At 50.4% G+C, this 12,881-nt stretch overlaps 1 protein-coding gene across 6 annotated transcripts in view; it reads right to left on the reverse strand.

Annotated features, from left to right (window-relative positions):
• Positions 1–12,881, reverse strand: part of CCDC93 (CCC complex scaffolding subunit CCDC93) — a 91,765-nt gene that overhangs the window by 6,600 nt on the left and 72,284 nt on the right. For 4 of the 6 annotated variants that reach the window (XR_016394183.1, XM_022590640.3, XM_089916894.1 and 1 more), the window contains 5 exons: positions 11,629–11,737; positions 9,564–9,646; positions 7,511–7,548; positions 5,880–5,964; positions 2,992–3,105 (listed from right to left, as the gene is read on the reverse strand). Coding sequence is in view for 5 of the 6 variants with exons in the window: in XM_022590640.3 (XP_022446348.1) it covers positions 2,992–3,105; positions 5,880–5,964; positions 7,511–7,548; positions 9,564–9,646; positions 11,629–11,737 (429 nt within the window). In the remaining variant the exon portion in view is untranslated. Of the gene's footprint in view, positions 1–2,991; positions 3,106–5,879; positions 5,965–7,510; positions 7,664–9,563; positions 9,647–11,628; positions 11,738–12,881 lie in introns of those variants that run through there. The other 2 variants (XM_089916893.1, XM_089916892.1) reach the window with 2 other exon arrangements.

A 12,881-nucleotide genomic window follows, 5' to 3' on the forward strand; every position in this document is an offset into this window, starting at 1 on the left:
CCAAAACAAACAACTCCTAAGCATCAAAACACTGCTGTGGCAGAGTCCACAGGGGTGATTTTGGTCATCACACCACACTGAGATGCTGCTGCAAGGTCTCAGTAAAAACATCCTTGGCTGTCACCTGGTGCCTGAGCACTGACTACATTTCATGGCATCTCCTCGGAGCCTTTCGGGACTACAGAATGATACTGTCGGTCTGTTCAAAGCAAATACAGAAAGGGCCCTTTAGGTGTTTCTTTCTGTAAGAAAAGGGACAATGTCTCCTCCCTCCTGTTTCTTTCCTGCTGAAGACGGTATGGGGCTCGCTAGGTGCCAGACACCCTGAGCTCCGCTCACCGGAGATTACGTGCCCAGAGCCAGCGTCATAAAGATGTATGGCTGGCATTCGTCAGAACCAGGCTAGAATCAGAGTCTTGGTTTGGTGACCTTGTGACAGACTGTGCTTTGGGAAACACAATTAGTTGGTGTAATGATGCAATTAAGGTGATTCCAGAGTATGTGTTTTTTCCTGGCAGACTTGTTATTAATAAACCGTCCCAGAGCAAGCAAGCCAATGGGATTTTAGAGACAACCCGACGTTGCCAGTCAAAAATGGCCTTGATCCCAGAGGAGGCTGGATCAGGCACAGAGCCCACAGGCGTCAAGGGGCTCAGTTAATATGGAGTCAACTAAACCATAAAGGGACGGCGGTGGTGGTCAAAGGCCATGTTCTGGCTAACACCCTGCTCTGCATGAAGAGCCATTACTGCCCAGGACGGTGCTGGGGACCAGGATGCAGTGAGAACTCAGACCTGGGGAGCAGTAACCCAAGCAGGTCGAGGAGAGGCAAATAAAGGAGGCAGACAGAGGGTTCTGGGAGGAGAGTCCATCCTGGGATGAAAGTCTGACTTTTCGAACTGTGTTTCTTCCACAGATGAGATCTTACCTGACACTGCAATAAGTAAAAGAACAGAATTCCTCTACCTGGAGGAATGGGGTGGAAACTGGGGAGCAGCAAGCAAGCCTCAACACCTGTGATGGCCCCAAGTTACCTCAGAGGATCTTGAAAAAAAAATTAAGATTTGGGAATGCTAACCTGTGGTTGTTAAATTTAAAATTTTTCCCAAGTAAAATGATAAAAAAAAAGGAATGCATACTGTCACTATCATTTTATAAGAGAGAGCAATTTTAACATCAAAAAACAAGGGGACATGCAATTTTTTAAAAAGGTGAGTGAGTCCTTTAAGTGAAATACACTTAGCTATCTGAGGAACATATATCACATTCCCCCTACCCCCTTTTTTCCAACTTGTTTTGGACTGAAGAAAACTGAGGCCAGCACCTGGTCCAGTCTGGGGTCTTCTCGGGCTCTGAGGGACCGACCCTCAGTCTCTGACTGAGAGTAACTGTGCCGAAGAGGCGGGAACGTGGAAACCTCCAGCTTAACGCGTCTGAGGGAAACTTCCCTTCGGAGCAGAGATCACCCCAAGCCTTCAGCCTGAGAGCCTGCAGTGCAACAATGAGCTTTTCTATGTCACTTCTATTTGCTTTGATTCTGACAGCTTATACTTATCCTCCTCAGCTCATTTGCTTTCTGTTCCTGCTGTCAAAAGGGCAGTGCTGGCGTTCACGCAACGTGTGAAATGTAGCTCTCCTCTGGGTCTTTTCTCCTTGTGCGTTATTTGGGAACAAAGAGCTCAGATGGGGCGCAGCGGGTCCCTACTTGTCCCCTGTCAGCTCACTCACTGGCCCTTCAGCTCCAACTGCTGCTGGCCACAGGGGCCCCCGGACCCGGAGCACCTCACCTGGCCACTCTGCCCGAGGCCAGGTCCTTCTCGTCGGAGAGAGGCCTTCCCCGACTACACCCTCTACATTAGTCCCCGCCAAGGCAATGGCTGGAAGTACTTCTTATTTGTTACTACTTGTTTATGAGGGTCTGTTTCCTAGCTTGCTATCTGTCTCTCCGACCACAATGCAAGCTCCCGGACACAGGGACCCAGTCTGTTTTACGACTTGATGTATCTATCCCAGGGCCGTGGCAGGAGCTGGAAAAAAGAACATTCATTGAAAGGACGAGAGAATCTGAAATGCCTACGGTTGTGGTTCTCAAAAGTTAAGTTACAAAAAAGGGAAGGAGACGTAGAGAAGAAAAAGATAAGGAAGGGAGAGAGAAGAGCCTCAAAACAGGTAAGGACCAAATTACTGGTATGGACAGATTGTATTTTTTATTCCACTGACCACACCCCAAGATACAACTACCTTTAGCTGCCCCCTGTATTTTCAGCAATCTCTAAATTCACTAAAACCACATGGATTTACATTAGAAAGGGGGAAAAAATTCCGGAAAATAAAGCTGATGAGACAGATCTTGGCAAGCAAAAGAATAAAGTCTCCTTTCTGGAAATTTTCTTAAAAGGGCACATTTCCTTCTGGAATGATGGAGAATAATCCTGCCCAAATGCAGGGAGAAAAGACAGGGGCAAACAAAGTTCACCTGCGTGTGTGGGTGTGACAGGTGCCAGACACAGACTAGATGCTCTCCTCTCTCGTCTGACCCAACAGGGATGAGGTCCCTCCCCACCTGCACAGCTGGCGAGTGGCAGGATTTGAACCCAAGCCTGCCACACTCAAATTCACTCTCCTCCCATGTGGCTTCTCAAGGCCCCTCCCCAGTCTAAGATTGGGAGGAGGGGAAATGCTAGACCTGAACCCACAGCAAACACTGTTTCCAGGTGGGCTGATGAGGCCATTTTACTTGTGAGTTTAATGTGGTTACTGAGTGTTAGGAAATTGAAGTGACATTTCTTAGAATGTCCAGTTAGAGCCTCAAGATGGGCCACAGAACAACGCAATCGTGATACACGCTTCACTGTCACATCCACTGCCAACCTGCCATCTCCCATTTCAGACCAGTGGAAAAACAAAGCAATGCTCTGGTTTGCAAAGGCTCATCTGGGGGCGAACACAAATCTCGCCCAGCCTTACATGCCAGCCCAGCCCTCCTCTTACCTCCTTGAACTCTTTCACAGTCTTAAAGTACAGCCTCTGTTTTTCTAACAGCTCCAAGTACTGGTCGTTCAACTGGTCTCTTCTCATTTTGTTCTCTTGCTTCTTCTTCTCCATCTGTTGAAACATTTCGGGAAATGGTGATAAAAGGCATGTTCTGACCAAGGGCGGCTGGCAACGTCCAAAAGGCAACTATTACTAACATTTTCATGGATTTCCTTCCAGTAGTTTCCGTCTATGCATCATTTTTGAGGTTGGTTTATTTATTTGCATAATATTGCACAGAGACTCTATAATTTTTCAGCAATTCTCCTATCACTGGGCATTAACTGTTTCCTTTACAGTAAGTCCCCTACATACGAACCTTCAAGTTGTGAACTTTCAAAGATGAGAACGTGCATTTGCGTGTCCAATCACGTAAGTTAGTTCACGCGTCTGGCATACACTGTCAGGTGTGTGCATCCTCTACAAGTGGTTGTACTTTTGTGTACTTTACTGTACAGTACTGTATAGAGTACAGTAGTTCAGTATCTTTATTTCAAGTCCAGGATGTCCAGAAGAAAGTGTAAAAGCAGCGGTGATGTAGCTGGTACTGTACTGTACTTTTCAAGGTACCGTACTGTACTTTTCAAGGTACCGTACTGTAAGATTAAAAATGTTTTATTTTTTTGTGTTTGTTTTTTACGTATTATTTGTGTGAAAAGTATTATAAACCTATTACAGTACAGTACTGTATAAATGATTGTGTTAGTTGGGTAACTCTGTTGGACTTAAGAACAAATTGGACTTACGAATGCGCTTTCGGAACGGAATTCGTTTGTAGGGGACTTCCTGTAATGAGTTTTTGTGTGTGTGGATATAAACGATTTCACAAGAAACAGGTAGGCAGTACCCTCTTTATTCAGCAACTCTTCCATGGACACCCAGTCTATTACTTGCACTCACTGCTCGTCTGTTCCGTGTACACCCTTCACCTGCCAGTTCCGGGGAAACCTGAGCTCTGGGGTACACACGCTCCCCTGCCACCCCTATCTGAGCAGGACCCATCATGACACCTAGATACGGAGGGCTATGATTTTGTTTCTTTTAAATAAACACAACAAAAGACATCCATCCAAATGAGCACTGTTCTGCAGAGCAGACTTACTCCATCCCAGTGCCAGTCATTATTCAAACCCTACCCGGAACCCTTGTTGAGAACTGCTTTTGGAGTCAACAGAATGAATTCACTTAAAACAAACAGTTCTTGGGTGCCTGCTACAGATCAGGTGCTGTTGTCAGCCACCAGCAGGACAGACACGAGAGGAGAGAGCCCTCCCTGCCCTGGCACCTGACCATGCTTCTGGTGCCCGGCCACCTCGCGGGGGTGGGGGGGGACGGGCACAAGGGCTGCCTCCTTCGCTGGCCAGCACTGAGGTGTCTTTGCCATGAAGCCTGGGGGAGGATGGAGAGAATGAAGGGGTCGGGCCCATTTCTCTCCCCAGGAATGCATCCGATAGTCAACAAAGGGGAAGCCAAAGGGGAAAAAAACCCCGTAACTTCCTGTTGTTCTTTACTATGAGCAAAAGCATCTCCCGGAGGACAAGCATGGCAGCTGGAAAGGTCCCCGTACTGAGGTTGGGTTGTTACAGGCCTGTGGTTGGCCAGGCTCTCTGCCCCCCACTTCCCTCGCGCCCCAGATCATCAAGAAGGGACTCCACTCCCTCCTGCAAGACAGCCTATCCGCCCTGGGTAAGGATCCACGCACGTGGACAGGTGCTGCCTCATCTTTGCCCTCATTTTTGAGGTTGAATAGTCTTGTCACCAGTGACACATTTTTTCTTTTTTTTGCTCTTTTGACATGATTTTACTGACGTCCTTAATAGGAAGATGAATATTTTGCTACAGGGAAAGGGGATATGGTGAGCTTTTGCCCGAAGTTCATCTCTGGTGAGATGGGATTACAGGCAGCTTGAATGAGTGGATTTTTAGGACAGGTCCTACAGGCAATCCTTCCTTTCATGTGTTTACACCCTGGTTGCCCTCATTGGACCACTTTGCCCCAGGATTGTGAGAGGAGATGCCCTAAGTCCCCAGAAGGTTTCACTGCCGTGCCCGAGGACCAGGTGTGTGATACGTTTTAAAAACACGACCCAAAGCAAGAGACATTGGAAGCACTAGTTAGGATTTGTCTGGCTATGGTAGTGGGAGGCTGTGGCTGCGTGTCCGGCTTTCAGACCGTCAGCAAGTCTTCTTTCCTACCGACAAAGTGTGCCTGTGCAGAGCCACAGAGCGTGGAAATCCCCACGCTGCGCCCCGTCTGGATGATTCTCTGCAAAGCTATCTCTGGAGCACCCACACCCCTCTTCAGTTCCTCTCTTTTCTCTTCTGACTTCTGAGGCTCAATATCCTCTCACTTTAGCAGAGTTCAGCAATTACTTGCACTTTTTACAGGGGGTTCCTGGAAACTAAAATGCTCTTAAGCTGCTAAGGAATGAATCCCTAACGGTAGAATGTCAGGAACCAAAGAGCCAGTGAGGATGTGTTTCTGGGCAAGAGAGAAGGCCTGCTGGTGAAAGGTGAAAGTTTCCTCATCTGTGAAGTGGGGGGAACCCCACTCACTTAAGAGGGCTTTAGGAGGATTAGCACAGTGCTTGCCACATGGTAGGCGTTCCGTCCACAGAGCTGTTGCTAAGAGCAGCCTCTGAATGACCAGTGCGGGCAGCCCGTGGAGCTAGCCTGCCCACTGCAGGGTCAGAGGCCTGGTGGGACCCCTTGCAGAGACACTGAGGATGTGTCTTCAGAATTGAGAGCACGTTCCCAGGACAAACAGAAGAGGCCTGCTTTCCCCAAGGCCTTCTCCATCACCAGTGTGAAACCCTGGCTGCATTACAGAAAGGAAACCACCTGACCTTCATTCGACTTTGCTTAATTCCTTCTACGATCTGTTCCATCTGACGTAAAAACTGGTCCCGGGAAGCAGGGGAGGCCATGGCTCTGAAAGAAAGACCAACAGAGGTATGACCACCAAACAGGACTCTCAGAAAAGGGGAGGCACCGAGGGGTCAGCCCTGTACCCGGATAATGCCCCAAGAGGCAAGTAGGCATTTGCAAGGCAGGAAGGACCCGTGGAGCCCCCGAGATTCCAGGCAGCCAAAGATTCTAAACTCTGAGGAAGGCATGAACATTAGCCTGGTCTTGTAACTGAATAGTAATCTTTTTTCCCCACTCTCCCTATAGTTTTCTTACTAATGCATATTTTCTTAAATAAAATAAAACGTGACTAAAATTAACAATTTTTTTTTTAAATTTTGAACGATGGCAGGTTCTGCTTAAGAAATGAATTTCACTTAATTTTTAAAAATCTGCAGATTTAGAGGCACTGCTCGAGACTGAGAGACATTTTCTGAGATTTTCCTAAAACCAGGCTGGGAAACCTGGTCCTGTTTCCAGGAATAGCAGCTAAAGAAGCGATGCCCTAAAACTTGCCCCTTCACCTCCAGTTCTGCAGAGGAAATGACACCAGAAGGATCAGAGCACACGGATACAAGAATGAGAATTCTTCCAAAGGACAGGCTGAGAGAAAGCAGAACTGGCCACAAAAACACTCAAACCTCAGCTTCTCTCAATGATCAGGGGATAAAGATGAAGGAAGTTAAGTCACTAACTGAATCTGAATATTAAATGGGGCTGTGAGGATTTTTGTTTGTTTTTAGTTAGAAATGAAACTTAAAGTCTACAACTTGTTATCCATTAAGATCTTAGTTGCTGGTCACCTGCCAGGGGACAGCAGAGACCTGTGCTGGAAGGAGAGGAAGCCTGATGGACGGAGAGCCAGCCTGGGGCTGCCCAGATGGCGGGCAGGCCAATGGCCATGCTTGAGGGCTGGTATGATTTGGCTACAGATGGGCCTTGCCATCCAACTTTTGGAGAACATATTTATACCTGAACAAAGTAGTTTAGAGTATGCACATAACTTAAAAGCCAAAATCTACCACAGATTTGAAAAGTATTTAAAAAAATCATATAGATTACTTCATTATTTAAATTTTATTTTATCTTATTTTATTTTTTGGCCACGCCACACGGCTTGTGGGATCTTAGTTCCCCGACCAGGGACTGAAGCTGGGCCCTCGGCAGTGAAAGCACAGGGTCCTATCCACTGGACCGCCAGGGAATTGCCTCGTTATCTAAATTTTAAAGCATCTCTATGTGCTCAAAAACAAATGTTATTAATCTCATCCTAGCAGGACAAAAGTAATCTATGAAGAAATCATAGTAGTTAGGCATAGTCAAATTATTTGAAAGTTCACCTTTTCCCTAAGCTATTCCTTGGTGTTTTTAAAAATTCACTGTATCGTTAAGTTTTTGCAAGAACTCAAGCTCTGCGTAAACCAAGGCACATCCGCACGTAGCAGCAGGGGTGAAAGCGTAAGTGAGCATCCCACCCTGAGCGCTGGGCCTTGCTCAATCGGGCAGAGGCGAGCCAACAAAAGCGCAGGGCACACAAGCCACCGATGGCAGGAGGGCTGAGAGCACTTACTGTGAGAAGTTCTCATGAACTGAGTTCAGCAGGCTAATCTGGGGAGGAAAGAAGAACAAAAACACAAAGCAAAGGCTGACAGACGCCTGTGCTGACCCCAGCCACCGCAAGCTTGCCACGTGTCTCTGGAGGCTGCTTCTGAGATGAACACACCTTGTTCGCACAGATGAAAGTAACATGAAAAAAAAGAGCAACGTGTTCTCACCTCCAGAGTTTCCCCAGAGCGTCTGTCTACCTTCCCACAGCCATGACCACAGGAATGACGGAACCCAACTCCCAGCTGGGAAGCCTAAGCCAACATTAGGGCTCTTAGGGCTGTACCACAGCCCTTTCGATCTCACCAAACACTGCGCTTTATTTTCAGGGCCATCAGCTCAGCAGAGGGTCAGTGGGCGTGGAGGGTGAGAACACGGTGCCCGTTCTACTCCTTCCCACAGTGTCTCTGCCAATGCGGCCAGCTGCCGGGCGGCCCTAAGAGCCTCCACGGGGGTGCGCCCTTCAAGGCCCCTGTCCCCTAGAAACGCCACAGCCCGCACCTAGGACTCTCTACCTGTCCTGGCGATCATCCAGGGCAGGACTGTGAGTCTGGAGCCTAGAAACCTAGGTCCTCTTTCTGGCTCTGTCACTGACTTGGCTTGTGAGCTCAGGACTGAGCATTTACTATACTTGGACTCAGGGTCACACTCTGTAAAACGGAGATGATATTCTTGTCCTTATGACTCCACAGACATGTTGAAAGCTAAAATATCACAGGTATAAATAGACTTGAGATAAAATGTACAGTTTATCCAAATGCAAACTTCTAACCGCATTAGTATGGCTTGGAATTTAAATAGCCCCACCCCCCTGCATACTCCTCGCTTTTAAAAGAATGCAACAACTTTAAACACTGATGATGAAGGAAGGTCAGTGGGCTTCGAGGCTTCCTCAGGAGGGGCTGCCCGTCTTCCCTCACCAGGCAGGAAGAACCCAAGGCCAGGGTGTGCAGCAGAGCTACCCCCAGGGCTGATGTAAATCCCCCAAACGCACTCGGCTCATCTACTCGAACGTTTATCAGATGGCTGTTCTGTGCCCATTACTGTGTATGGCCCTGGATACAGAGAAAACAGAACCCAGCCCCTCCTCGAGGAGTGCATCTCGGAGGAGAGAGGTCGATCTGGTTTGACTGACAGTAGGCAGTCCAGGACAGTACTCACTGATGCCTCCATTTGGGTCCAGGTAAAAGACACATCCGTAATACTGTTCCTAGTAGACTGGTAATTAGTGCAGGTTGCAGGGTGACGATAAAATAAGAATAGGTTCTGTCACCCTCAAGGGGAGGGGGAGGCAGGAGCTAATATGTATCACCACATGCGAGGGACCTCACAGGCACTGCCTCGGTCTGTCTCCGTCACTGCAGTTCTCCCCGTTTTACAGGTGAGGAAGATAAAGCCGCACTAAAACCCAAACCCGTGTGAGTCCAGAGTGCCTGCTGGAGCCACCACACCGCTGCCGCTGGGAAGACAGCGCTGCTTTTTCCTAAACACAGCTGCACACCTGCCCCAATCGTCTGCCTTCCATCGAGGGCCCTGACCACCAGCGGATCTGGCCTGAGTCGGAGTAACATGGAGCGGCTGCCCTGGTCACCCCTTCCACTCCCGCTTTCGTTCTCACAATTCTCTTAGTTCGCGCCTGTCTGCCGTGGGTGATTAAACCGCCACTTCCCCCCGCCAACCCTGACAGCCCACCCTCCCCATTTCCTTTAGCTGGCTCTCTCCTTCCCCTAAAACTCAAACTAAAGTCTCAGCAGCTGCAGGCCCTCCTCCGTTTGCACCTCGCGAGCTTCCAGGATGTTTATTTTTATGACGTCGTCGCTCACGAGGTGCCACACAACTGCTGCCCACCCTGCACAGTGGACACTTTCTGACCCTGTAGTCGGCACTGGGCACACGACAGGTGCTCTTCCCACTTCAGCCGAAGGCATCCCGACAGCAGGTTCGTGCAAACTTCCCGGGCGGACAGCACTGGTAGCTGCTCATCTGATTATGTTTCTTCTTTCTATAAAGGCTCTTACCTCTTTTTCCAAATAAACCTTCTTGTCATCCAGGGTATTATATAAAGTGAAAAACTGCTTGGTTTCTTTGTGCACTGCTGAAACTGCAAATGCAAAGAAATCAGCAGGTGAGTGAGAAAATGTATCAAAACAATCCTGAGTACCCTCTCCCCGCGGAGGCGCTGCAGGACTCAGACCTGCCAGTGCCGTCTGTGCGGAAGCCCCACGGGGCACAAAGGCCGGTGTAGGGCTGCCGCAGGCTGATGGCACGTGCGTGGCAGCCGTGACGGGCCCGCCGACACGAGGAGCCAGCGGAAGCTCCCTGTCGGCGTGCGGGACACGGGTTTCTCCGAAGTCCTCCAGGTGAGGGGTCCCGGAAGGAAGGCAGAGGGACGAAGCAGCCCCATGCCAGCTCTTCCTGTCTGTGTGGCTCCCTCCCTTCCCACGCTCCTCAGGGGCAGGAGCCGCAGCCGGCTCACTTTTGTAAACCCCGTGCTTAGGGAGAAAGATTTAACTTAAGGCAGAAACTATTTTCTGCTGAGAAACTGCCATCGTTGACACCTGCCCCTGATCATCTGAGTCAAATGTGAGGACCGCATAAAACGTCAGGGTGGTGAGGTAAGACGTGAAAGGAAGCGTGCGTCTGGACGCACGTTCTGAGTAGGGACAGTGCTCTGGCTTGAACCAGGAAGGATGGTTGAGACGCCAACGTCTCAAGGGAAAATCTGGGGTATATTCTGAAAGAAGACTTGGAGTTTTCCAAGTGGGAACTGTAGGGCACTGGCCTCCTGGGCCTGGGACCAGCTCACAGGGTTGAGGGACACAGGGAGTGCAGGGGGGCCAGCTGGCCCAGACGAGGCAGGAGTTAGGATTCTGAAGATTGTCCATCTAGTTAGGGGGAGCTATTAAATATCAAGGCTTTTAAAGCAAGAGTGTAAAATGATCAAATTTTGTGTGAGAAAGATCCCTCAGGCAGGAGTGCAGACAAGGGGTTAGACTCTGGGCAGTGATGAGAAAGTGGCTACAGCAGAGAAGACAGGGGGGTCTAACTTGGCTTGACAGCGATCCCAGTGGCCGAGGGGAAAGACGGAGGGGGAGGCAAATTCAGTCTTGTATGTGTTGAGTTTGAGGTACCCAGGACACAAGCAAGAGTGGGAGCCTAAGGAAGGGGTGATGGTCCAGGATCTGTTTACAGAGGATGTGAGCTGGGCGTTGAAGGATTTTGTCTAACAGAGTGAAGAAGGGGTCCCAGGAGCAGGTTAACAGGAGTCAAGGCCTAGGATGTCAAAGTGCATGGTGTAGTCAGAGGCAGCGTGTGCACTGAGGAGGGCAGAGTGGGGACTGCGGGCATGAATCGGGACCTTCAGGCAGGCCACCTAGACTGGGGAGGGTCCTGGGCAGAATAAGGAGAGGGGCTTTCTTCAGTGGGTCTAGGAAGCGCCTGAGGATTTGTCACTGGAGAGACGTGATATGACTGGATGGGTGGATGACAGACTCAGAAGGGGCTGCAGACCAGCTAAGCCTCACTGGGCTGAGCTACGATGCCAGGGAGAACAGATATGGCAGCAGTGCTGGGAAGAGAAAGGCAATGACAGCTCTGAGTGTCACTCTGAGCCTGACGAGATGTGCTCACTGATTCAGGCTGAGGGAGACCCAGTCCTGCATCCCTGGGTGAACACGATGCTGTTAAAGGCAAGGACCAAGAGCAAGAAGGTCTGCAGAGGAGAAGAACAATGAGCGAAGGCTGATCTAGAGATGCCGGGGTCGCGAGGTTCCGTGTGACGCTGGAAAGTGGAGCCCGATGACTGACAGGCATGAGGGTGGGCTAGAGGCATCACTCTAAGAGCTCAGTCAGCTTAAGCTATCTGTCCAGGGAGGGGGCAGTCAGAGCTGCATGGTGTTTCTCTTGGGCTTCTGGGCTACGTGAAGTGAGTGGGCCCGACGGTGAGCTGGGGGCCGCCCCAGGGGTGGCTTTCATGGACGGTGCCACCACGCTGAAGTGGGACAGAACCCCGCGCCTCCTGCCCCCCCACCCCCATCGCCGCAGAGTCAGCCTCAGGAGCTTGTGTGTGGTCGATGCACCTACTCTGGCGGTAGAGTTCGATAAATCTCTTCTGATACTGTATTAGCTCGGCTCTGCTGGGCACTTCGTCAATCCTGCGATGCAAAATTGCTATTTCTCGGTTTCTTCGAGCCTAGATGCAAAAGGGAGGGGGAGACAACACTGTCTGGTGAAAGGCCTTACGTGTCCTCTGGGGAGGCAAAACACTGCCGCCACCCACCCTGTGCCCACACCCACCCTGGAAGGCAGGCATCCGACGCGGCTGCAGCCTGAGGGGCGCGTCTCAGACCCTGACTCCCCTGGCAACACAGGGAGAAGGCGTCAAAATAATGGATCGGAGGGAGGATTCTAACAGGAGGGCATGTGTGGATGGTGCCCCCAGCCAGCCCACCAGGCCCCCAAGGACTCCAGAGCAGCTGATTCCCAGCGTCAGGCAGGGACCAGGAAACAGAAGTGCTTCCCAGATGACAAGGGATGCTGCCCTGCTGCCTCCATGCAAATCCCAAATCCCTTAGCGTGTTTGAAAAGCTCCTACAGTTTCCTCCTAAAGCAGCTTTCTGGCACTTTCCCCCTCCTGTGAAACGAACTGGGCTCTTCTAGCCGAACTGCTCCAGGTGCATCTGGGGAGGCAGGGCTGTGCGTGGCGCAGGGGAGACCTCGGGCTCCGAGGTGGGCGGCTTCCCCGAGGGTCAGCGCTGAAGAGGGCCACCCAGCTCCCACCACAGGTTCACGGTCTCAGCGCTGCCATTCTGCTGCGCCTCTCTGTCCTCCCCCTCTCTGGCCCACTTTATCACAGTGGCAGACGGGGACCTCTAATTCATTAGGACGCAAAAACCCCTCCAGGCGCAAAACCCACTATCAACTGTCGTGATCCAACCAAAATCGTGCCTGCTGCTCTGGCTCTGGCTCCTATACTTTCTCAGGAATGTAAAGATAAAATCATTCACTCTTTTCAAGGTATCTTTAACCTCTCCTTTTCTACTGGCTTCTTCTCATCGGCATTTAAATATGTTCAAGTCCCTCATCCTTAGAAAGGCCCTTCCTTAAACCCTGATCATCTTTCAGCTTCCATCTTTCTCCTCCCTTTAATAGCACAACTTCCCGAGAGCAACGTACCCCAGTGCCTCTGACCCCTCCACTCCCCTCGGTCACCCTTCAACCCACTGCCGCGGGCTGCTCCCAACACCCACTGGCACTGCTCTCGCCAAGGTCACCACAGACCTTCTCTCTGCACCTATGGAAATTCTCAGCTTCCAGCTTTCCTGACTTCTGGCAAA

The sequence above is a fragment of the Delphinapterus leucas genome, chromosome 8 (genome assembly GCF_059928025.1).
Source record: "Delphinapterus leucas isolate spDelLeu-1000000601 "Yukka" chromosome 8, BTC_Dleu_Yukka2, whole genome shotgun sequence".
NCBI classification, from domain to species: domain Eukaryota; kingdom Metazoa; phylum Chordata; class Mammalia; order Artiodactyla; family Monodontidae; genus Delphinapterus; species Delphinapterus leucas.